Source organism: Maylandia zebra, linkage group LG7, assembly GCF_041146795.1.
Source record: "Maylandia zebra isolate NMK-2024a linkage group LG7, Mzebra_GT3a, whole genome shotgun sequence".
In the NCBI taxonomy this organism is placed as follows: domain Eukaryota; kingdom Metazoa; phylum Chordata; class Actinopteri; order Cichliformes; family Cichlidae; genus Maylandia; species Maylandia zebra.
Window position 1 is genome coordinate 58552988 of NC_135173.1, and position 25563 is coordinate 58578550.

The 25563-nt window shown below is 38.5% G+C and overlaps 1 protein-coding gene across 2 annotated transcripts in view; it reads left to right on the forward strand.

Annotated features, from left to right (window-relative positions):
- The window catches only part of tln1 (talin 1), a 56918-nt gene that overhangs the window by 1842 nt on the left and 29513 nt on the right, over positions 1-25563 (forward strand). The window contains exons 2-18 of one of the 2 annotated variants that reach the window (XM_004564660.4): positions 12162-12225; positions 13912-14074; positions 14428-14525; positions 14824-14953; positions 15122-15274; positions 17361-17503; positions 18602-18729; positions 18827-18887; positions 19070-19174; positions 19629-19784; positions 21269-21370; positions 22149-22225; positions 22495-22675; positions 23048-23161; positions 23268-23376; positions 25121-25329; positions 25418-25516. In XM_004564660.4, the coding sequence (XP_004564717.1) occupies positions 13945-14074; positions 14428-14525; positions 14824-14953; positions 15122-15274; positions 17361-17503; positions 18602-18729; positions 18827-18887; positions 19070-19174; positions 19629-19784; positions 21269-21370; positions 22149-22225; positions 22495-22675; positions 23048-23161; positions 23268-23376; positions 25121-25329; positions 25418-25516 (1995 nt within the window). In that variant the 5' untranslated portion in view covers positions 12162-12225; positions 13912-13944. The remainder of the gene's footprint in view (positions 1-12161; positions 12226-13911; positions 14075-14427; positions 14526-14823; positions 14954-15121; positions 15275-17360; positions 17504-18601; positions 18730-18826; positions 18888-19069; positions 19175-19628; positions 19785-21268; positions 21371-22148; positions 22226-22494; positions 22676-23047; positions 23162-23267; positions 23377-25120; positions 25330-25417; positions 25517-25563) is intronic. The other variant, XM_004564661.6, reaches the window with a different exon arrangement.

Consider the following 25563-nt stretch of genomic DNA (forward strand, 5'->3'; position numbering starts at 1 on the left):
TTGTGTGTGTGGATTTTTTTCATTAACCAGCTTCACATGTGTAGCAGAAGCTAACTTTTAACTGCCAAGCCACTATACACTGGTGAAACACTGTGATCTGGGCTGTAAAGAAATGAAGAAAGGCCTCCAGTATTCAAGGTTCAGGCCATGCTGTGTAGTAATCTGAGCTAATCTACCAGCCATACAGAATTCAGGTAACAGAGTAAAATCCCATTTTGGAAGTTGTATCGTGGACTATTCTCACACCAGTTAAGGAAACCTGCTTCCATTCCAATGTGTTGCCGTGGTTGGAGTGTAGTGTTTTAACTCAGCCATATTTGGTCAAGACAACATGTGCAGCCACTAGTCCACAAGAAATCATTTGTTTTAGACATAAGCCAATTCCCATGGCTGTGTGAGATGCCTGGGGAGTTCAGTCACACCAATGAGGAGACTGGAAGAAAATACAGCTCTTACTTAATTTAAAAATCACACAAAACCTTAATGTTGTTGGGTTGTTTATGATTAAATGAAACATGTATAAAGAATAAAAAGAAACAGAGCTTACCTTGTGATGGCATCACACTAACTGTAATACTGGCTGGTATTATGCCAAATTGTCAATAATTTCATCCATCAGAAACATTAATCCATGTATGGAGAACAACCTCCAGGTGAATTCTAGGGTCTTACATATGAGAACATAATAAAAAAATTCATTTGGTGCTTACCAGGTGCTGAAATTATGTAAATAAAACTTGAACACATGACATACAATGTCATTATTTATTTTGGAAAAAAACTAAGCAAAAATAGGTGTGTAACACAATGCTAATACATCATCAGTGGTCTTAGAGAAACTGTTGCTCACCACCAATCTGGGAAGGGTTTTAAAACCATTTTTAGAAAGACTATTCCCATGTGGAAAACATTCAAGACAGCTACCAATCTTCCCAAGAGTCATTGTCCTAGTGAATTCAACTCATGGGTAGAGTGTGCACTGTTTTGAGAAAATGCAAAAAACACAGGAGCTACATCTCAGTCTCTACAGGCCTCAGTATGTTAAAATAAGAAGGAAATTGAACATGTATGGCTTGTTTGGAAGGGCTGCCAAATGAAAACCTTTTCTCTCAAAAAGGAATATGACAGCATGGCTTAGGTTTGCATCTCATCCAGCCACAAGACTTTTGGAACAATGTCATTCTGACAGACAAAACCAAAATTGAGATGTCTGTCCACAATGAACAGCACCACTTTTGGAGAAAACCAAATACAAATACAATACTCATACCAACTGTTAAGCGTGGTAGAGGGGGGTGATGGTTTGAGCTTGTTTTCCAGCCACAACACCTGGCCACCTCACATTCATATTCAAAAAAGAAAAAACACACGTGTTTTAAAATTAACTACTCATTGGTTTCCCTTTTAGAAATTACAATGTTTTTAATGTTAGCCCTTCATCAGACTGGTGAAACATTAAGAGGAGTGTGTGTGGTGTGTGTTCATGTGTAAGGACCTGGTCTACATAGGCTTGGTCCTCTGAAGGATGTGGCCCCTGAATTTGGACACAGCCTGTGTGTTTAAATGTGCAATGAGTGAGTATGTGGTTGCTGCAATTAAGAAAAGTGAGCGTATCCTCATTCTCAGAATTAGGGATATTCCTTGGAACTAATTTCTTAGTCAACTAAGCAAGGGAAAAAAAATAGTGCAAGTGTGATCTACCCACATGTCTCTACATGTCTTCAGGATCGCTGCAGTGGCATACACAGTCTGAATAGTTTATATGATGCCTTTAGTCGTAATAGTGAGAAGAGCTGTGTTAAGTTCTGAAAACATCTGTTCTGGTGAGACACATCTGTCATTGCTAGTGTTGGATATTTGTTTAAAAATAGCATTATCCTGATAGAAGTAGATTGGGCTGATGCCAGTACAATTCCCATAGAACTGGGCTGTCCAACTACAGGCCTCAAGAGCCGGTGTCCTGCAGGTTTTACATGTGTCCTTTATCCAGCACCGCTGATTTAAATGGCTAAATTGCCTCCTCAACATGTCTTGAAGTTCTCCAGAGGCCTGGTAATGAACTAATCATTTGATTCAGGTTTGTTGACCCAAGGTGATATCTAAAACCTGCAGGAAACCGGCTCTTGAGGCTTGGAGTTGGACATCCCTGTCATAGAAGCTTATTTCTATGAATGTTGATGTGTCTTGGTCATTGTGGATGCTGGGCATTTTGATATCAAAGTAACCTAAAATTAAGTTTCAGATGGGAGTTTCTAAAGTGTTTTTGGCATATTATTAGGAAGGGATCACTTTTCATTGCAGTGATAGGGTTCTTGATTGATACAGGACATACAAGATGCTGTCCAAAACCACATTTTTGAGAATCCTTTCAGAGGGGTTAGTTTGCTTATAACTTTCTAGAACAAATCCCAATTTTGATGCAAAAAAAGAAACTTTGCCCTAGCCAGGGGATCAGATCAGATCATGACTAGGTGAGTTCAAATGAGCTGCCTAAATACAGGAAAGCCAGTTGGGACACCTCACTTACTCAAGAATGAGTAGCTGGCTATGACACAAGAGCATGGGAACCATTGATTGCCTTCTGAACAGACTTCCAGTGACAGATGTGGAAACAGGAGAGGTACAAGTCGAGTCAGTCTATCCACTTGCAGTGCTGGGCAGCTGAGTTTCCATGGGGCTTTGGAGCAGGGAAGCTTCAGTCATTTCAGCCACCCAGTGTTTTACCTTATCATCTTGGAAAGGCTAGAGCATTTGATGGTTAGGAGCATAAGACCACATAACCAGCCAAAAAAGACACTACTCTCTGTATAGTCTTTTTAAGATACCAATTAAGAGCTCTCTTCGATTCACCATGAAGACAGATTAGAGTAAATGATAAAATCATAAAATTCCCCAGCAAACAAAGTAGCATCTGGGTTCATACTGGCCAGATCGTAGTGTAAAAATCAGGAAGAGAACCCAATGCAGGATACACATGGGCAGAGTAAAATCCAGTTTGGGAGGGTGTAGTCAAAAGGCAAAGTCCATAGAGCTGTCCAAAAGGAAATGAGAAGTTCACAAGGGAAAATAACAAAATCATGAGGAATGCTGGGGAGCTTGACTAAGCAAGTTTACCAGATGACAAGTGGTTAGCGCAAAGCTGGAGCTGTATATACTAAGACCAGTGGCTAACTGAAAACAGGCATGGTAGGGCAACAAAGCAAAGGCTGGAAGTGAGGTCTAAGACATACAGAAATTTCAAAATAAATCAGGAAGTAACCAGATATACAGTTGGTGAGATTAATCAGCATACAATCAAGGATGGAAAACTAATGCAGGAAGTAAAATTGACAACGATTTATGATGTACACAGGAAAATAACAAACACATGCGGTTTACAAGTAAGGTGCAGTTGGTATTCACAAGTGGACAGATATTAGTTGAACTGGTGAATTGTTATTAGCTTATAATATTTCTCCTATTCTTTATTTCATTTTTAAAGTTCTCTATAGTTTTAGGAGCCTTTGTTATATGTTTAAAATTGCTAACAGGCATAAGGCATAATTCTTACACCTGGCATTGTTCAGCGTGGGCCATGAAGTGCATCTTTAATCTGTTTGATCACAAACATTATGCCACACCGTCTAATCTGGAAGTTTTCACATTAAACTTTGCCAGCGTCATCAACACTGCTGCTGTTGTGTTATCAGTGTTTCTGTTTAAAACTGGGGGCTGTGGGCTTAATGTTGTCATACTTGTTATTTACACTTTTTATTCGCTGCTCCTAAATACGTTTGTATTTTCTGGTCAGTTTTTAGAAATATAACAAATGTGGGTGAAAAACTTAGGTATACATTGTTTAACACATCTGCACGCTACAGAGCCGTGGATTAAATGAAGCATCGAAGCAAAGAATTTGTGTCGAGAATTTTTTGTAATTGACTTATTTGAGTTACTTAATTAATCATTGCAGTTGTAATATAAACTTTAGGTAAATTCTTTAGGCAAAACTTTAAGAACTGCAGCAAATAAAACTTGTGTATAAAGTGGGTTTTATTGTCATTCTTCTAAATGACAACTATACATTTTAACAAAATGTTGTTTCTCCAAGACCTTTATGCAACTCAAAATGATTTATGTGATTTTAAAATTCAAGTTCAATTCAATTTTATTAATATAACGCCATATAACGTTGAAGACGCTTTATATTGTAAGGTAGACCTTACAATAATACATACAGAGAAAAACCCAACAATCAGATGACCCCCTATGAGAAAAAACTCCCTTTTAACAGGAAGAAGCCTCCGGCAGAACCAGGCTCAGGGAGGGGCGGCCATCGGTTGGGGTAAGAGAAGGAAGACAGGATAGAAGACATGCTGTGGAAGAGACCGATTAATAACAAGTGCGATTTAATGCAGAGAGGTGTATTAACACATAGTGAGTGAAAAAGGTGACTGAAAAGGAAAATGCATCATGGGTGTCCATGATGCATTTTCCTTTTCAGTCACCTAGGAGGGGTATGAGTCTGCCTACAGCAGCCTATGTCTATTGCAGCATAACTAAGGGAGGATTCAGGGTCACCTGGTCCAGCCCTAACTATATGCTTTAGCAAAAAGGAAAGTTTTAAGCCTAATCTTAAAAGTAGAGATAGTGTCTGTCTCCCAAATCCAAACTGGAAGCTGGTTCCACAGAAGAGGGGCCTGAAAACCAAAGGCTCTCCCTCACATTCTACTTTTAAATACTCTAGGATCAACAAGTACGCCTGCAGTGTGAGAGTGAAGTGCTCTAATGGGGTGATATGGTACTACAAGGTCATTAAGATAAGATGGGGCCTGATTATTTAAGACATTGTATGTGAGGGGCAGGATTTTGAACTCAATTCTGGATTTAACAGGAAGCCAATATAGGAGAAATATGCTCTCTCTTTCTAGTCCCTGTCAGCACTTTTGCTGCAGCATTTTGGATTAGCTGAAGGTATTTCAGAGAGTTTTTAGGACGTCCTGATAATAATGAATTACAGTGGTCCAGCCTAGAAATATGCATGAACTAATTTTTCAGCATCACTCTGAGACAGGAAATTTCTAATTTTAGAGATGTTGTGCAAATGGAAGAAAGCAGTCTTACATATTTGTTTAATATGTGCATTGAAGGACATGTCCTGGTCAAAAATGACTCCAAGATTCCTCACAGTGTTACTGGAGGCCAAGGTAATGCCATCCAGAGTAAGAATCTGGTTAGATACCATATTTCTAAGATTTTCAGGGCCGAGTAAAATAACCTCAGCTTTATCTGAATTAAGAAGCAGAAAATTAGGTCTTTATGTCTTGAAGACATTCCTGCAGTTTAACTAATTGGTGTGTGTTATCTGGCTCCATGGATAGAGTTTTTTGCCATCTGCATAGCAGTGAAAATGTATACTATGTCTTCTGATGATACTGCCTAATAGGGCTGATCGATATAACAATATATATCGGATGACGATATAAAAACGTCTATCGTTGCATTTTACGCTATCGTTTGTTTCGTGGTGTCGCAAAATAAACTGTTTATGGCAATATTTTTTCATTATTTTGATGGTCACTGTAGTGGCTATATTAATTTCTTAAAGTTCTCTCTTTCTCTTATATTTAATATAACCACACTACAGACAAACAAGCACTTGTTTTTATGCATTGTCTTTAGCAACAACAACAGTAAAACCATCGTATGTCCGCTTGTTTATTTTCCACATAAACCTTTCACAAAAAAGCTCAAGATCCTGTTGAGACTTTTCAAAATAAACCGAATCACGCGAAAGATGCAGAGTATTTATGGATGAGAAGCAAAAAAGAGCCGTCAGGTGCTAAAAAATAAACCTTAGACTCAAACATTAGAACAGGCTTTTCCCCGCAGCACGCTGTGTAATAAATACTCATAAAGAAAACGGCGGCCGTTACAACCTATGTCTAAAAATGTATAGTTTCATGCATCAGTTAAAACACTCAACTCCAGGTACGCGACGCCCAGCTGGAAACACTTCAAGCAAGTCGAGCTGCCCGAGATTCACAGAATTTACAGAAAATGTTACATTTTTGTGATTTATATCATTATCGGACGATAGATGTCTTAATATCGGGATGTGAGATTTTGGTCATATCGCACAGCCCTACTGCCTAAGGAAAGCATGTATAATGCAAACAGAATTGGTCCTAGCACTGAACCCTGTGGAACTCCATAATTAACCTTAGTGTGTGAAGAGGACTTTCCATTTACATGAACAAATTGGAGCCTATTAGATAGATATGATACAAACCACTGCAGCGCAGTACCTGTATTACATACAGTATGCTACAATTGTTCTAATAGGATATTATGGTCGAACAGTATTGAACGCTGCGCTGAGGTCTAGCAGGACAATAACACAGAGATGAGTCCACTGTCAGAGGCCATAAGAAGATCATTTGTAACCTTCACTAAAGCTGTTTCTGTGCTGTGATGGGTTCTGAAACTCTTCAAAAATGCAAATATATAGTTGTGTTACACAATGGTTATATACGAAGGGCAATAAATATAGCTGACAACATGTACAAAGAATTTAGAGAGTATTAAATTTGGCTAGTCTCCCATTTAAGATTATCTTCTCCTGCACCTCTTCATTGCTTTAATGTAGCTGCTATTTTTTAAATCATTCTTTGTGTTATTAGTTATTTGTGTTGAACCTTACATTGCGACTGGGCTATTGCTTATGCTTTTTCTTGTGCTTCTGCTTTTGTTGCTACTTCTGTTTTTTTCTGTTTCTTCTTCCTCTTCTTCTGCTGCTACTGCCTCTGCAGAAAATTACTAGTACCACTTGCTGATTTACCAGTCGAGCAACCAAACTGGTCCATCATCAATCTTGTATTTTGAGGATTCAAGTGGATACCTGACAGTTTTTCTGGGTTTCCAAGGCCAATAATTTACAGTTTTGTTTGTAAGCTCCTGGACAGTAAACATTTTTTTTTAATTTTGCCTCTGCACACTGTCACAGTGGATTTTAAATCACACAAAATGTGATTAAGAGCAGACTTTAAGCTTTTAAGTACATTGTCAAACATCACCAAATACTGTTTCCTTCCTTGTGATGCTTTAGCAGGCCTTTACTGCAGCCACCTTCAGTTGCTATTAGTTTCGAGGGTTTTCTGCTTTCGGTTTTGGGTCATTTCGTGTCAAATCATTGTGAGGCTTGTGGTCAGCCATCTCACATTCATATATCATATATCAAATGCTAAAAACTAGTTACCTGCTGCATAACATTGTCTCCATCATATCTGATATATGATGTGGTGTTTTTCTAATCATGAACTATGCCTTCCCTTTTCCATACTTTTCTCTTGCAATCATTAAGGTTCATCTTGGTTTCATCTTTCCAAAGATGTTTTTTTTTTTGGACAGGCCCTTGTAGATGCTTCCTTTCAAAGTGTAATCTGCGTTGTTGTACACCATCTAAATTTGAATTCAAGAAGTTGCTCACAACTTAGTGTTCCATGTTTTGTGGTTTTTCAGGCCGTTGGTGTCGCTGAGCTGCTCAATTTTCCCATACTAATCTTACTTTTTTGCTGTCTCTGATTGCTTTATTTTGGAGGTCTTTAAGCCTAAAGAATATTTCTTCACATACATCGATATCTCTTTGGGTTTCATTTATCAAATGCAAGTTCAACACTCAATTCAAAATTCAACAACCAATTTCAATTTTTTTTCTCTAATTTGGTCAAGACACTAACCCTAAATTGCTCTCCGATGCGTTCATTGGAGTATAAATGTGTATGAATTGTAGTTAGGAAGCACTAAGAAACTTAGAAGACAGTGCTTGTGTGAATGGGTGTGATCGGGTGAATGTGGCATGTTGTATAGAGCTCGTTGAGTACTCTGGGAGAGTTGAAAAGCGCTATATAAGAATTAATCCATAAGTGTACGTAGGGCAGAGAGAGACTCCTACATAATGAAACTAATCTATTTAAAAAAAATATTGGCCACTTGGATAGTGGGAGTAGTGTAGTATTTTTACCGTTCATCTTCTGTGTTCAACAGAACAAGTTCTTTGTGAGAGTGTGATTGTCTCTGAAACATAGACTGAAGTTATTGTCAAAATAGACATTTTGATATTTTTTGGTTTTCAAATAGCTCATAATGTTGTAATTGTGTTGCCTTATACTAAAGGCAAATGCTGCTATTTTAACTTTCCTTCACCCGTATAAATTTCCCTCAAACAAGTGAAATCTGATCTGTACAGTACAGACCAGAACAGAAATAATTAGCCTCGTTTCCTTTTTCCCCCTTTTATAAATTCCCTTATAGATTTCCTGTTTACTCTAGGGTATTGTTTTGACAAAACCTTTTAGTGCACTGAATGGTCAGATTAAAAAAAAATGTATGAAATGCTAAAAAAAACAAGAGAATTGGAGATTTTTTCTAGTTGGGGAATGGTATAATTACTGTATATGAGCATGTGTAGACTATAGAGTTGAGAGGAAATGTAAGAATGGGAGATGAGATGCAAAAGTTCAAATGCGGTCGTTGTGGTTACTTGTTTAAGATAGACTGTAACAATGCCACTGGGTTATTTTCACAGTGTCACATCAGGGTAAACACAGCTTCAATTTACAATAGTACAGCAAATGTGCATTAGCAGAGTGAAAGTTGTTGTGAAAAACTACCAGTAAAACAAATCATACTACAGTTGGATACAAGTGTACTAGTTACCTCAGCTCTGTAATAAGGACACTGCAATGACTTTGTTATTGTGTTATGTGCTCTGGAGCTACAGCTGTGTCTACATTTCTTGGACTCAAGAACTCTTCTATTAGTATCAGAGTGGTGCCAATGCCAATAGTGATGATCAAATGTGATATAAGCAGCAACCTTAAACTGGAAAAGTGTTTCTCATGATGTTTGTGTTGATAATAGTTAAGCAATTTCTGTGACAAATAACAAATATGACAAAAAATGACTTATTGAATTATAAAACAAAAATTCAAAACATGTTTTATTAAATTTAAGATTCTTATAAGAGCCGGTAACTTCTCTAAAACAGGTTGTCTTATTTTGAGCCTGATGAAGGTTCTGCAGTGACTTTAAGCTGGTTGCCCACATTGCAGCACAGCAGGCAGCAGAGACTGTTGAAGGCCACGATCACAGGAAGTTTAAAACTCTACCATCTGTATACGAAGCTACACTCAGTGGTTGCAAAGACTTGTATTGCAGCACTGTGAACTCCTGATAAACTATTCTTCACCATAAGTGGTTTTACTTGAGCAATAATATATGTCCACCCAGATGACCTCTTTCCTAATGTCCACAGATGTCCTGAGGTTACACAACCAAAACAAATTAAATCTGTTATTTCACTTTTTTCTTGTTCTTACATAGAAAAAGAGAAAAATGTTTTACTTGTATAATACAAGTACTATTGTTTTTCTTGTGACATTACCAATAAGTTTGATGTGTCACATGGCCCTCTTCCTATTAAAAAAACAAAAGTTGTATCCAAGATGGCTGACTTCTAAATGGCCACCATGGTCACCACACATATACTAATGTGCCACAAACACGACTTTAATATCACCAACCATTCCCATGTTATTACGGTGTATCCATATAAATGGCCCACCCTGGACATCGGGATATGCCAAACAAAAATCACATCTAGCGCACATAGGGCTGGAGAACAACAGGAAAACAGAAAAACAAAACAACTAGACCTAGTCCTTGTTTAGTCGTTTGAAAATTTATTTTAAACTTTGCACAATTTCTGATTGTCCCTCAACATAATATTTTCTTCATATCTGTGATGTGTTTCATTGCAACTAAATTAGTACATTTTCATTTTTTTCAAACTTGCACACCACACAGTTTAAAAAAAAAGAGTCAGCTAGACATTTTTGGAAATGGCTGATACTGGCAGAAATGACTGTAGCCAGAACTATAGTGAGGATGTACACAACGTACTTATCAGCCCTGAAGACTAGTTAAGTGAAATGTTTCATTCTGGCCTGAAAAGATAAGTTTTTGAAATAATCCTCTTGTTGTTAGTGGACAGTTTTACAGACACGTTAAAAAAATGGTCAGGCCTGTAGTACACTAGATAAAGACTGAGGTATAGAGTATCTGAATTCCATTGATAGCTTGGATACTTGGCTTTAGGATGACAGCTGGCCGCTGTCACTTTGCAGAGGAAGTCTGGCTTTGACTAACAGGAAGTCAAGTTAGCCACACATTTTTTTTCTTGTAAGAACCAAGTCATGTTTTCTGGAAAGAGGCATTAATTCAGAGTTATTGCAAAGATATATTTTAAGCACTAAAAGGAGAAAGTACCTTCAACGGCATAACTAATTTTATACTTTAAAAGCCCAAACTTGGAATCCCTTTTGCAACAGCTGGACATTTTTTATATCTGTACCATTAAAGAATTGTGTTTTCATTTGTGATATTGTTTTACAGTGTTTTTAGAGTACACTAAGACCTTTACTGTGCTATTTCTCATTTTTAGCAACTGCAGTAATTACTGTTGTGACCTCGCACTTCCTCTTTCAGTCAGGGTGGAGTGGGAAGCATTTACTGTACAATTTCTGAAGTCTGTAGACTTGCAATGTTTTTAAACAAGATTATCTTTCAGATTTCGAGCTGGTGTTAAATAAACAGGAAGATTTGAATGTTGAAGTAGCTTTTGCTCGATAATGGTCTTTGAGCATTTAGAGCTTTAAAGTTTCTACATTGAATAATATTGAGGACTAACACTGACTAAACGTGAACATTGTAACTTTGAAACTTGAAGGACTAGGATGAGCTTTAGATTAGTAAGCTTTGTCAACAAACTGACCCAATACTCACTGCAGACTTCCAGCTAAGTCACTGCTGGGCATGTGTGGATGTTAGAGATGCCCATATATGGCGTTGAATGTCTTTTAAAAACAGGAAATGACATGTAGACAGCTGATTAGGAACTTGAAAGAATGCTGTCATTCCACAGCAGAGGAAGAGGAGTGGGTTCATTTCTAGAGATGAACCCACTCACTTGACCGACAGCTGCACTCCTCCTCCAATGCATGCACGCACGCACACACACACACACACCTAAAATAGCTATTAATAACATGTAAAAATCTTTTACATCAGAAGAAATTATTCATATCATACAATAACTGTCTGCAATGCAACACATCTGTCTAGCAAAGAGTAATCTGTTCTCTCATGTTAAGTTTACTTTAACCCTGCACTCACGCTCACGTAAATACCACACCAATTTATTGCAGCGTCCACTACAACTTGCGCTGTTCTGCTGAGCCACTTTGATGTACTCTGATATTTGCTAGTCTGTTTCAGTGCATGTAGTACTGCTGATTATATTTAAAATTTAAATTCTGTTTTTGCTTGTTGATTTTCATATGATTATATTTCAAATATTTCTTTCTATATATTGTTTACATTTATGCTTGTTTTACTGTATTTATCAGATTAGTTTATACTTCAGCTGTATTTAACAATTTTTAACTGACGTAATGAAGGATGTCCCAACTCTTATTTTTCTTGCCTTGTCTTGTCCTGTCTTATTTTGCAAAGCACGCCACACCTTGCCACACTTCACCAAACAGAAACACACCAGTTATGTGGACCTTCTCACTAGTTACACGCTTAATTCTGACATTAATTTCACTAAAATGGATTAAACTAATATTTTATTTTATAACATTTTTTTAAAAAGTGTCTGCAATGTTATCAAAAAAACCCCAAAGAAATCAATCTCTAATATACAAACACATTCCAATTCGCTTTGTGTATTCTTTCAGTTGAGCAGCAGTTTCTGCTTTATTGTCAGATAAAATTCTTGAACTCTACTAGATTCCATTTGTGGGATTTATTGGAACATGTATGTGTGCGAACAGGGACTGAGCACTGTCTAAAGCTTGTGTACCGTATTCACAGTTAGCTTTTGGAATAGAACATTTAAATTACATGTCATATGTTGTGTCAAAAAGTGAGTTTATCTGCAGCTTTATATTTCAAATAGGACAACATTATTATGATGTGGAATTGCAAGAGTACAAAATGCTGTGGAACTGTGTTTTGTAAGATCGTTATAATGTAAAAGCATATCATTATGTCATTGAAAATGTTGGATCAATAAAATAAAAAAAATCGTGTATCTGTTTATATTTGATTTTCCTCAGCTAGGTAGAAGAAACACAGAGCTGATCATCTGAGTGGCTGTTACAAAAAATTGGTTCAAGTCAGGTAAGTATTTTATTCATCTTCTTCATGATCATGTCAAATAGTAAAATCATAATCAGGAGCCCTAACAATGAGAAGCATATTTACATGTTAGCCATCCATCCATCTTCTTATAGCATATTTTTCTGAAGTATAGTATGAAAACATTTTCTCCAACAAAACAATCTTTTAACATATAGTGAGAAGTACTCACTGATATATGATAACAATATATGAATGCTCCAGACAGTGGCTCATCTCACTCAGCCTGTTGTCACACTGGATTTTAGTCAGAAAACAGTTTGATTGTCATTTGATTGAGCAAGTAGACAGTAGGGATGGCACCGGTAGTAACCAGACCGAAAAGCAGCGCACATTTCGGTGTTTCTTTTTCCTGAGATGTCATACACTTTGGATTCTAGCCAATCATCTTACCTTTCCGAGGATAGTAGGCTTGCCCAGGTACGTACGTTCTTTTAGAGCAGAGCTACAGATTAAAAGTGCCCAAGGCAAAGCGGTCAAAAGTCTGACTGTACTTCACAGCAAAAGATGCAAACTCAGCAGCCTGCAACAAGTGCTTCAAGGTGATACTGTGCAAAGGAGGTAACACCTCGAATCTGATGAAACACCTGGCAACGCATAGCGTTTTTTAAAAGCTGAGAAATGCACCGTATTTGGTATCGGATAAAACCTAAACGATACCCATCCCTAGCAGACAGTGGTTCCATCCCTGGGTTGTGTGAGAATAGATGAATATGACTTGTAGTAAAAAGCAGTGCTTGAGTACTCAGAGTTGTAGAGTATTATATAACCAGTACATTTGGCATTGGTTTTTTTAATTTTATTTGTTTCTGCAGTAACCAGCATTCATGTTGCTAGCTGTACTTTTTAGGTTGAATCCCCTTTATACTACACAGGGAGCAAGATGGTGAAAGAGTGTTATCAGGATGCGAGTCTGACAGTTTTACAGTGATAAGTAAAATGTCATTTCAAAAAAGCTGAAAAAGAAAATCCCCTACTCTTTATTTCCTTCACCTCTCATTGCTATACAACCTCAGGATCTTGCATGAAGAAATGACAAAGAATCTCTCACAATGACAAAACCACAGAGAGTTGTTTTCCAAAAAAAACATACCTTTACTGGCATTTAAACAGTTAAGAGACAATTTCTTTTTATTCAGGAACCGGGAAACTGGATTTTCAGTTAAAAACATTTTTTTATATGTGACACATGTAAAAAAAGCTAGAGGTGGTGTTTCTCACTTTAACCTCAGCTTAAGACATGGGGCTGAGAGATTAGTTTTCACTTCCTACTAATGTGAAGTTCTTTAGCGGAATGTCATGTAAAGGAGTACCAAAATAAAATATATTTATGAATATAGCAGTTCTTGTCATAGCTATGTGCAATGAGAATACCTCTGATGTAGAGAACTTCCTGCTGTGTGCTACTTGTGAGAGGAGGCAGCTTTGACATTATTTAGAGTATACAGTTACAGCTGTTCTACACTTGCAGTTAAAACCTCCTTTTAACAGGAAATAAGGTGTGTGTGTGTGTGTTTATCAAAAAGTCTTTTTTTTTTTCAATAGACTTTATATGTCTTTCAGATTGAGTTGTACTATTGGTATTGTGACTGTGAATTAAATATGCTATTTCACTGTAATGGTACAGTTGACATGTTATGACTAACTACTTTATGGATCCTCATGCAGGTGTGAGTTGGGTGGAGGTGCAGAGCAGCAATCATGGTGACCCTGTCATTAAAGATTAGTGTGGGGAATGTAGTGAAAACTATGCAGTTTGAGCCCTCCACCATGGTCTACGATGCCTGTCGCATCATCAGGGAGAGAGTCCCAGAGGCACAGCTTGGCCAGCGTAAGTTCTCTTTCTTTTTTTTTTACTTCTTACTTCATCAGAACTGATTGTTGGATTGTTGACATGGAGAAATTGTATGCTGCATATTGCACATAGACTGATCAGGCATGACATTGTAACCACCTGCCTAATATTGTGTCAGTCAACAGATTAGACTAGAATGGTCACATTTTGACTTTGGCAAGCTGATGTGAACCTGTTAAAACATGTTTGTTTGAAAGACTAATCTACTAATGTGATTTACATGAACAGGGGACTAGCACAAGTCCTTCTAGTCTACTGTCTGGAGATCCACAGGTATGGCAAGAAATAGAAATCCAGCGACTTAATCAGCGTTTGTGTTTCTTCTACAGCAAATGACTACGGACTGTTTTTGTCTGATGAAGATCCAAAGAAAGGCATCTGGTTGGAGGCTGGAAAGGCTCTGGACTACTACATGTTAAGGAATGGGGTAAGGAAGTATATCACACATTCAGCTATGACTAACTGTTAAATTTATGAATTAGGATGCATTTGTGATGATTTGTGAGTACTAAATACACTTTCACCAAGGGACATCACTGGTTTCTTTGCTCTAAATTAGCTGAGTCAGGTTGTTTTTGTTTAATGCTTCTGTAAAAAATGATGCTGTCTCTAGGAAGAAAAGCAGTGTGATGTGAGTATTGTGAGAAATAGCAGGATCTAGTTTAAATCTATTTCAAAGTTTCCAACAAAATATCAGCAGCTGGTCTGTTGCCTCTGTCTGACAGGACACTCTGGAATACAAGAAGAAGCAGAGGCCACTGAAGATCCGCATGTTGGATGGGACAGTGAAGACTGTAATGGTGGATGACTCCAAGATTGTCAGTGACATGCTGATGACCATATGTGCTAGAATAGGTCAGCTATAAGCCACACACAGCTCACATTTAATTTCCAGAACAAGATGTTGTGTGTTGTTACAGGTTTATTGCTTTCCCCCCCACTTACCATGAGATTCTTGTGTATATATAATGTTGTTGTAAAATGTAAAATAAATGTAGTAATTTCAATCTGTTTGTATGTCAGGTATTACAAACTATGATGAATATTCACTGGTGCGAGACATTGGTGAAGAGAAGAAGGAGGAAACCACAGGAACCCTGAAAAGAGACAAAACTCTTTTAAGAGATGACAAGAAAATGGAAAAGCTGAAGCAAAAACTCCACACAGACGATGAGTGTATGAGAAATACAAGCCTCCATTCTAATGGTCTATAACAGACTTGCTTAACCAAAGTGTGTGTCCCGGGTCACCTTCCACATCTTCTCTAGCTCCTCTCTCAGCTTCTTGTGTTCCATCTTCCTGTTGTTGCTATCGCTTGGTACACTCAACAAAAATATAAACGCAACACCTTTGTTACTGCTCCCATTCCCCATGGGATGGACGTAGAGACCTAAAATTCATTCCAGATACACAATATAACCATCCCTCCCAAACAGTGGTCACAAATCAGTCCAAATGTGTGGTAGTGGGCACATCTGCTATATTGAGATAATCCATCCCACCTCACAGGTGTGCCACATCAGGATGCTGATCTGACATCATGAGTAGTGCACAGGTGTACCTCAGACTGCCCACAACAAAAGGCCACCCTGGAATGTGCAGTTTTTTGCGCTATTGGGGGTCTGGGGACCCAGAACCGGTCAGTATCTGGTGTGACCATCATTTGCCTCATGCAGTGCAACACATCGTCGCATGGAGTCTATCAGATTGTCAATTGTGGCCTGTGGAATGTTGGTCCACTCCACTTCAATGGCTGTGCGAGGTTGTTGGATATTCGTGGGAACTGGTACACGCTGTCGTATACGCCGGTCAAGCACATCCCGAACATGCTCAATGGGTGACATGTCCGGTGAGTATGCTGGCCATGCAAGAACTGGGACATTCTCAGCTGCCATCTGCCCTGAACAATGTGAACCATGATTCATCTGTGAAGCGCACACCTCTCCAACGTGCCAGACGCCATCGAATGTGAGCATTTGCCCACACAAGTCTGTTACGGCGACGAGCTGGAGTCAGGTCAAGACCCCGATGAGGACGACGGGCATGCAGTTGAGCGTCCCTGAGACGGTTTCTGACTGTTTGTGCAGAAATTGTTTGGTTGTGCAAACCAATTGTTCCAGCAGCTGTCTGGGTGGCTGGTCTCAGACGATCTTGGAGGTGAACCTGCTGGATGTGGAGGTCCTGGGCTGGTTACACGAGGTCTGCGGTTGTGAGGCCGGTTGGATGTGCTGCCATATTCTCTGAAACGCCTGTGGAGACGGCTTATGGTTGAGAAATGAACATTCAATGCACGGGCGACAGATCTGGTTGACATTCCTGCTGTCAGCATGCCAATTGCACGCTCCCTCATTGCTTGTGGCATCTGTGGCATTTTGCTGTGAGACAAAACTGCACATTCCAGGGTGGCCTTTTGTTGTGGGCAGTCTGAGGTACACCTGTGCACTACTCATGTTGTCAGATCAGCATCCTGATGTGGCACACCTGTGAGGTGGGATGGATTATCTAAATATAGCAGATGTGCCCACTACCACACATTTGGACTGATTTGTGACCACTGTTTGGGAGGGACGGTTATATTGTGTATCTGGAATGAATTTTAGGTCTCTACGTCCATCCCATGGGGAATGGGAGCAGTAACAAAGGTGTTGCGTTTATATTTTTGTTGAGTGTATTACTACCTCTATCACTACAATCTTCTTCTCTGCTTGTCCACCACTACTATCTCTGGTTAGTTAGCCATCACTATCTTGTCCGTCGGGATCTGGAAGTCCCAAGGGATAAATATTTAATAGTAAATAATTAAACTAATCTACCAAATCTTCACTGCCACATTCTTTAACTCTGTAACTCTGAAAGAAATTGGAAAGACTAGTCTTTTTTCTGTCTGGAAACACATTAGCCAATCCTTATGCTGAGCTTTATTCAAAAGAAAAAAAGACTTTAACCAATTTTTCTGAGTAAATTCAATGTCTGCTTTCCAAACGGGTATGTCTGCTTCTGAAACTCCTGTCCCATACGACGTTCATGGGAGAGGAGATTATAACAAAGTGTTCTGCTTAAATATTATGGTGTCATGAAACAGGAATGAGAAACATTTTTTCCAGAGAGTAAGCAAAGTGCTTTATCTGAATCAAAATATGGTTACAGATTACAATGAAAATATGACTGAAAAAATTCACCTTGATGCTAAAACATTATGACTGGCTAATATATTTCTAATATTGGTCTTTATGGCATCCCGTTTGGTTTGGGCTTTCCGTAGTGAACTGGTTGGACCATGGACGGACACTGAGGGAACAGGGCGTGGAGGAGACAGAGATGTTGCTGCTGCGAAGAAAATTCTTCTACTCAGACCAAAATGTGGATTCCAGAGATCCCGTCCAGCTCAACCTGCTTTATGTGCAGGTACAGAAAAACATTGACATTGACTTTCTCATTGACATTATTATTATTATTATTATTATTATTATTATTATTATTATTATTATTATTATAATAATAATAATAATAATAATAATAATAATTTATTTTTCTCCTGTTGTCTTGGATAGACATTATGCAGTCTTGAGCCACCCCTCATTTCCTAATATTTTGTTCCAAGGAGCCAGATTTTCTTTTTCTTTGGCTATTGGCTGCCTTTGAACTCATTTTGTGTTGTTTGATGAGCCACTTAATATTTATCTATTAATCATTTAAGCATAAAAAAGGCACCTAATTCAAGGGATGAATCTGTGTTGTGTCAACTTTGCAAAGAACCCATTTTAAATTGTTTTTAGGAACTTTGCTACTGGCAGCTCATCACAAAAACACAGAATTTACTCCTGTTATTTTAGTTGAATCTATAAAAAACACCAAAGGTAACACAGATTGACAGGAATAAAATAATAGACAAACAAGTAGATTCCTGAAGAGTTATTAGCTAAAAACTTGGCATATCTTGGCATGGTGTGCAGTGTCTTTAAAACATTGTGGATAAAACTGGACAAGTGGGGGACAAAAGAAGACGAGACAGGCTTAAAAACAATCTGCAGCAGATAGATAGTATCTGAAAGTCGTGTCCTTAAAAAAAGGTCTTCTGCAAAGACCTGACACAGGACCTGAGAGATGCCCTTCAGTTGATCCATGTTCTTGGAAGCCTCACCAGAAATGGTTTCTGTGGCTCAGCTGGCTGTCAAGAGGCCGTTCTATAGGAAGGGAAATTGGGAGGAAAGGCTAAAGCATACCAAGTTACACAAGAACTGATGGAACCGACTCTTTTCTTATATATCATTTTAAATATATTTTTGAACTGGCTCAATAAATTATTGCACCTATTTTAAATTTTCCTAGTGAAGAAAATGAAGAGTGGCTCAAATGTTATATGCTGTTTTACACTGTAAATTTTTGCTCTAAAAAACTATAATGATTTTGTGTGTGTGTGTGTGTGTGTGTGTGTGTGTGTGTGTGTGTGTGTGTGTGTGTGTGTGTGTGTGTGTGTGTGTGTGTGTGTGTGTGTTGGGACAGGCTCGCGATGACATCCTGAATGGATCTCATCCAGTCTCCTTTGATAAGGCCTGTGAGTTTGCAGGCTATCAGTGTCAGATTCAATTTGGGGATCACAACGAGTCCAAACACAAGTCTGGCTTTTTAGAGTAAGCACTGGTATTTTGGTTGTATTGTTGTTTTGTCTTCAAACTGTAATGAGCTGCCTGTTAAATTTTTTTTTGATTTGACCTTTTTCCTCTTCAGTTTAAAAGAGTTCCTTCCCAAAGAATACATCAAGAACAAAGGGGAGAAGAAGATCTTCCAGGTAAGAAGTGGATTCTGTGGCAGTTTTGAACTAAATGTCAGTTCTGACTGTGCTGTTCTGTTTAATATTTTTGATGTATAAAGATCAGGTCAAACACAAATTTTATCAAGATGACTTATACTTGGAGGCTGGTACATAATACCACAGTGAGTTCTTCTAATCCTCTGACTGTGTTTCTGCAGGCACACAAAAACTGTCAAAACATGACAGAGATTGAGGCTAAAGTCAACTATGTGAAGCTGGCCAGGTCCCTGAAAACGTATGGTGTGTCATTCTTTCTGGTCAAGGTGAGAAGAACAATGGATTACCAAAGTGGAGGTTGCTTTTGATTTGAGACTTGAGACTCACTTTACAAATAATATTCATTTACATAATTAAATAATATTATTTACAATAATACGATCAGCACAAAGATAGAAACTTGCAATTTCTACCAACCAGTCCAGCATGTTGCATTAGTGGAAACTGTTCTCCAAACTAGCCAGTTTGCTACTACATTTCTGAAAAAGGGCTAGGGGAAGAGGAGGGTATGAATAAGAGTCAGAGAAGAAAAATTCACAAATAGGGCAAGATTCATCTGAAAATGTTTAAATACTTTATATGCTTTCTCTCATTCTGCAGTGCTAGCTGGATGATGGCTGAGTTAATTTGTTGATTGTGGATCTTCATGGATTGAGTCATTAGTATTTGCCCAGTTTAATTTATGTTTACTTCACAGTCATTTCATTTCCCTTCATGCAGGAGAAAATGAAGGGTAAGAACAAATTGGTGCCTCGACTTCTGGGTATAACCAAAGAATGCGTGATGAGGGTTGATGAGAAGACCAAGGAGGTGATCCAGGAGTGGAACCTGACCAACATTAAACGTTGGGCTGCCTCACCAAAGAGCTTCACCCTGGTGAGTTCTTAAGTAGAGACAAGATAAGAGCATTGTTGAGCCTGGTTCAGAAATATCTTAACCAGAGCTCTCTCTCTCTCTCTCTCTCTCTCTCTCTCTCTCTCTCTCTCCCTCCCTCGCTCTCTTGCTCTCTTTTTCTGATTTGAACACCTGAAATGACTTTTAACACATTATCAAACTGCCTTTTTTCTCATTTTACTATTTCCACCAGGCCAGTGCAACACCATAAGATTGTTTGGGTTTTTGTCACTGTGTAACATTGCATCTGACTTCTTCCCAAAACAGTTCTATTGCCTCTGTGCACTCAGTCATAGTGAGTTAATATGAAGCATGCATTCACGGTGTTTGAATTGCTTCACTTGCTGATTTTTATTTTTATTTTTTGCAAATATTTTTATTGAAAAAATAAAACAACACAGTACTTGCACTTACCAAAATACAATTAACCTTTCTTCATTTTCCTAAGTAAATATATTTATATATATAAAAAAAACAACTAAACAAAAACAAACTCTAAAACATTTTAACAACACTAATCTTACCGATTAACCCTCTCAAGGCAGGCGTTGCTGATTTGCAACAGTTAAAAACTAACAACCTGATTACCCCACATACATATTTTATGATTTTTTTTACTCAGAAGTACCACTGCAGGACTTGGTTGTGCATTAGCAACAAAAAGTTTAATTTGAGCCTGAGAGGGTTAAAGAAAGGGGGAGATTACCCTATCTTTGAATATCAGATGTAATCCTTGATATAAGGGGAGTCAAATTAGTTGATTTAAGGCCAGATAGAGAACGAGTCATATTAATCCCTATGTATTTAAACCTCGATGGACCACTTGCTGATTTCTAATCCTCTCCTAAAACGTCAATTTCCAAATATTCGTTCCATGCATTTTTCTAGCAAAATACTTTAGTGAGACCTAGAGATGGATGACAATTACTGATATCACTTCTCTTTTCTCATGGGTGCGTTAAGAGTCACCACCATCGCTAAGTAGGATATCAAAGACATATTACATTCATGAAAATGATTTGCATGCTGTGTGGTCAAATGTTTGTGCATGTCAGAGGTATATCCCCACTTTGCTGTAATCAGTGTTGGGCTCATTACTCGAAAAAAGTACTTAGTAAACAGAACAATCCTCTTAAAAGTAATGCAGTACGTTGCATAATTACTTCCAGGGGAAAGTAATTCAAATTATGGAAGGCTCTCAAGCAAAAGCGCTTCTAGAACATGTTCCATCAGTGGTATTAAAAGTTTTATTTTAAATTTGTATACAAATCATTTGCAGAAAAATTTCACCTTTGTTCAGATTGCATACGTTCAGTTGAGCCTTCAATTGATTCTTTGGTAATTTCTCACTACATCCTCTGTTCTTCACCTAACCTAATGGAATAGTTCACCTATTCAAGAAGCTATTCATTTTCCAGTATAATCTGTAAGGTATTTTAACTTCTGGTTGTTTGCTCTGCCTTTAGGACTTTGGAGATTACCAGGACGGTTACTATTCTGTGCAGACCACTGAGGGAGAGCAGATAGCTCAGCTTATTGCTGGTTACATCGACATCATCCTTAAAAAGGTCAGCAGCATTATACATTTCATTGACAACATGGATGCTTTGATGGGGGATGAAGAATTTATTTCCTAAAAAAATGTCAAAAAATACTACAACACCATTTTGTCTAGTGAGATTTCTTTTGACATGTCACTCTTTCCATGTCACTCTGTAAGTATTCAACGCAATAGAATTTCTTTACATACTACATATGTTACATATGTGCTGGTGTGTATTTATCATCATACCATAAGGTGATCTCAAGTTCTGTGCTGACATTTCACAAAGAAGATATGAAACACGAAGTCCTGTGTCTTTTCAGGTGTTTTACAAGCCCAAGCTTGAAAGTGGCTGCTCTTACTGCAGCACAACACTGTTTATCTTCTCTGTGCTCTGTTAAAATGTATTATTTAGTTCTTTAAAATATGTGCCTTTTGCTTGACAACTGGATTACCACTCATGGCACTTTCACACAGGACTGTGGACTCAGTGTGCTCGTCAGTGAGTCTGGTGTACTTTTGATCACAGTGTCGTTTTTCATGTCATCATTGGCTTTTCCAGTCACACTGTTAATGCCTACTCATTTTGCTAGACACTATGGTAGTGTCAAGAAGAGCAGTGCTTCCTGACCAACTGTTCAAAGTTGCATAAAAGTGATAGAAAAACATCTTACTAGGCAGCTGTCTGTACTGAAACTCATGTTTTTAATCTTTTCTTTATTTTGAAACAAAAGAAAATATAAATCCTTTAAAACTGAATTTGATATAATCCAGTGTGTCACCACATTTCTTTCTCTTGACAGAAAAAGAGCAAAGACCACTTTGGCTTGGAGGGAGATGAAGAGTCAACCATGCTAGAAGACTCTGTGTCACCCAAAAAGTAAGTGTATGAGTGTTACCACTGAATAGTTTTCTGTACTTGACACGTACAAGTTTCACTGAATGGTATTCCATCAATACTCCATCCATCCATGGAGTATTCAGCTTTCCTAAGTCGCCACCAGGTAGTTATTTTTTGACAGTGTAGCTCCTCTCTTCAGCTTAGCGTTCAAGAGTTGCAGCTGAAGAGACAACTACATTATTACAAACCGGATCATTGACCTGCACCTCAGGGCTTTCAGAACTAGGTTCTTTCTCATGCCACTCCAGGTCCACGGTGTTGCAGCAACAGTTCAACAGGGTCGGCAAAGTGGAGACAGGCTCAGTGGCCCTGCCAGCCATCATGCGCTCAGGAGCTGGTGGACCAGAGAGCTTCCAGATGGGCTCCATGCCTCAAGCTAAGCAGCACATAACCAGTGGACAGATGCACAGAGGACATATGCCTCCACTGGTATGACAGAATGATAAGACATGAAACAGAAATTGGAAATTAAACTGTAACAGTAGGCTTTATTTTCTCTTTCCTTAAAACTTAAATATAGCAGGCTAACATCCTCATAAACCCACGTGAACGTGCAAATGCCAGAATCCTTACTGAGCAGCCAATGTTGATCTGTAGCACTGAAGTGACGCTTTTATAAAAATTAGGAATTGCATATTTGTGAATTTGTTTTACAGAAATCCAAACAGCCAAGTACAGTTTTAAAAAATGCATTCATTATGTTTTTAGTTATAGGAGCAATTTCTGTTATTTTGTTGTTTCAAACACAGAATTATATTCACAATTTCTTTTAATTTAATACATTCACTTTTTTATCAACAGACTTCAGCACAGCAAGCCCTGACTGGAACCATTAACTCCAGTATGCATGCTGTCCAGGCTGCCCAAGCTTCACTGGATGATTTTGATACTCTGCCTCCATTAGGAACAGATGCAGTGAGATTTCACTTCATTTGCTTGGACTGATTTAAGTGCTGATTGTATTGATGATGTATAGTGAAGACTCCATTCTAAATGGATTGTTTTTTTGTTTTCTTTTAAGGCATCTCAAGCTTGGCGCAAAAACAAGATGGATGAGTCCAAACATGAAATCCATTCACAGGTGGATGCCATTACAGCAGGCACAGCCTCCATGGTCAACCTCACTGCGGGTAGGAATAGTGGAGCATCTCTCTGTTCTTGTAATCATGCTTTTTTCAACAACAAAAAAAACTCTACGGAAACTGTATGTATGCTCCCGGTGCACGTTTTGTCTGCTGATATTAATCACAGAACTCTGGAAGTTATTGAGTAAACGCAGCATTGTTGACTTTAATGCACTATGCACCTCAACATTGAGTCTGTGACTTGGTTGCTAAATGTTTCCTCTTTGCAATAACACCACTTACAACTGGTCATTAAATAGCTAGGAAGGAAGAATCAATTGTCTACTAATTGGAAGTTTGGTGGTTTGAATCCTGTTTGCTCCAGCCTCCATCTCACTTTAGCTGGAGTGGTCAAGATGTTGAACCTCGAGTTGCTCCCAATGCAGTTAGAGAGTGAATGTGTGTCTGAATGCTAGCTAAAAAGCACAGATGTAGAAAAGAGTCCTTGTAAGAATGTGTGTGTGAATGGGTGAATGAGACATGCTGTATAAAGTGTTTTGAGTTCTAAAGTAAGGATAAAAGCACTATATAAGAACCAGTCCATTTACCATTTGTTGCAATGGTGTCATTCTATTACACTACCTATTACAGCAAGGTCTTTACAGTTTTCACAAATGCTTGTGAAGGAAGACTGCGTGGCTACATGCTTTGTTTTATACAACTGGAAAACACCTGAATTCAAAGATTAAGAGAACTGTTCTCTTAACTGTTCTTTCCTCATACAATGTGTATTATCTGCACTGACAATGTGACTCTTAAAATACATTGAGGCATTTTATTCATAATTTCTTATCAAACCGAAAATACAACTATTAAACATTAAGTTTCCTGTTGGTCAGGTTCATTTGCAGTAATGATAATACGAATTTGGAAGACTGGTTGTCCTTCAGCATCAGCTCTCTTAGTATAAATTTCACTGCTCACTTTGCAGTTTTTGAGTTTTAATGCTAACATGTTCCCTACTTTGCTATGCAAAGCATTCACTAGTTTTGCATTTGGATAGGCCCTGTGTTCACTGCCCAGCATTGAGGACCTGATTACCATTTTCCATAGAATACCAGAACTGGCAGGTGGACCACTGGGGTTCTGTGCCTCACCCTGAGCATGTGGAAGATGTGAAAGAGTCTCAAGAAGCTGTTACGAAAGTTATGCTTTCTGTAACATGGGCAGCAGCACCATGACTGCCATTAAGAATCAGGATTAAATTCTCTGACCCCTTGTCAGACCCTATTGCCAATGCACCAGCAGGTGCATTGGCATGCAGGCAGTTCCTGGAGGATGGCCCCCACATTTGCCAGACCTAAACCTGTCAGAACATTTTTTGGGACATTATGTTTCTTTTTATCTATCCGACGTCGTAAGGTTTCACCTCAGACTGTCCAGGAGCTCAGTGATGTCCTGGTCTAGATCTGGGAGGAGATTCCCCGATGACACCATTCATAGTCTTACTAGGACTATGACCCAACGTTGTCAGCCATGCATACAAGCACATGGAGGCCATACAAATTACCCGGCTGCATTGTTTTTTTTACTTAGATTTTTTGGGTTTCTTTGAATTCCCCTGTAGTAGGATAATTTTCATTTACTTCAAATGATGTAGCATCCTTTCATCCCAGCAGATATCCAGTGTTATTTTTTCCATTGATATCTGATCTGTTTTCTGAGTACTTTCTGAATTTGTTTCTTATGCAAATATAACAAGCGTCCTGTAGGAGATAAAGCACAAATCTCTGCCCTTCTCTGTCTTTAGGTGATCCAGCAGAGACAGATTACACAGCAGTAGGCTGTGCTGTTACTACAATCTCCTCCAACCTAACAGAGATGTCAAAGGGTGTTAAACTTCTGGCAGCACTTATGGAGGATGAAGGAGGAAATGGACAGCATCTGCTTGGTGCTGCCAAGAACCTGGCCTGTGCTGTCTCTGAAATGCTAAAGACTGCCCAACCTGCAAACACAGAGGTACACAGCCAAACTAAAAGGAAGACAGAGATACATTGTGTTTTTCTACTCTTTCTTGTGTGAGATCAGTAATATCTTTTGGTTCCAGCCTCGTCAGAATCTGCTGCAGGCTGCTGGAAATGTGGGCCAAGCCAGCGGAGAGCTGCTTTCTCACATAGGCGAGGCAGACACTGATCAACAGTTCCAGGTGTGCTCATCATAACATTTATTATTGTAGTGTTTTGCTGTTTTGGT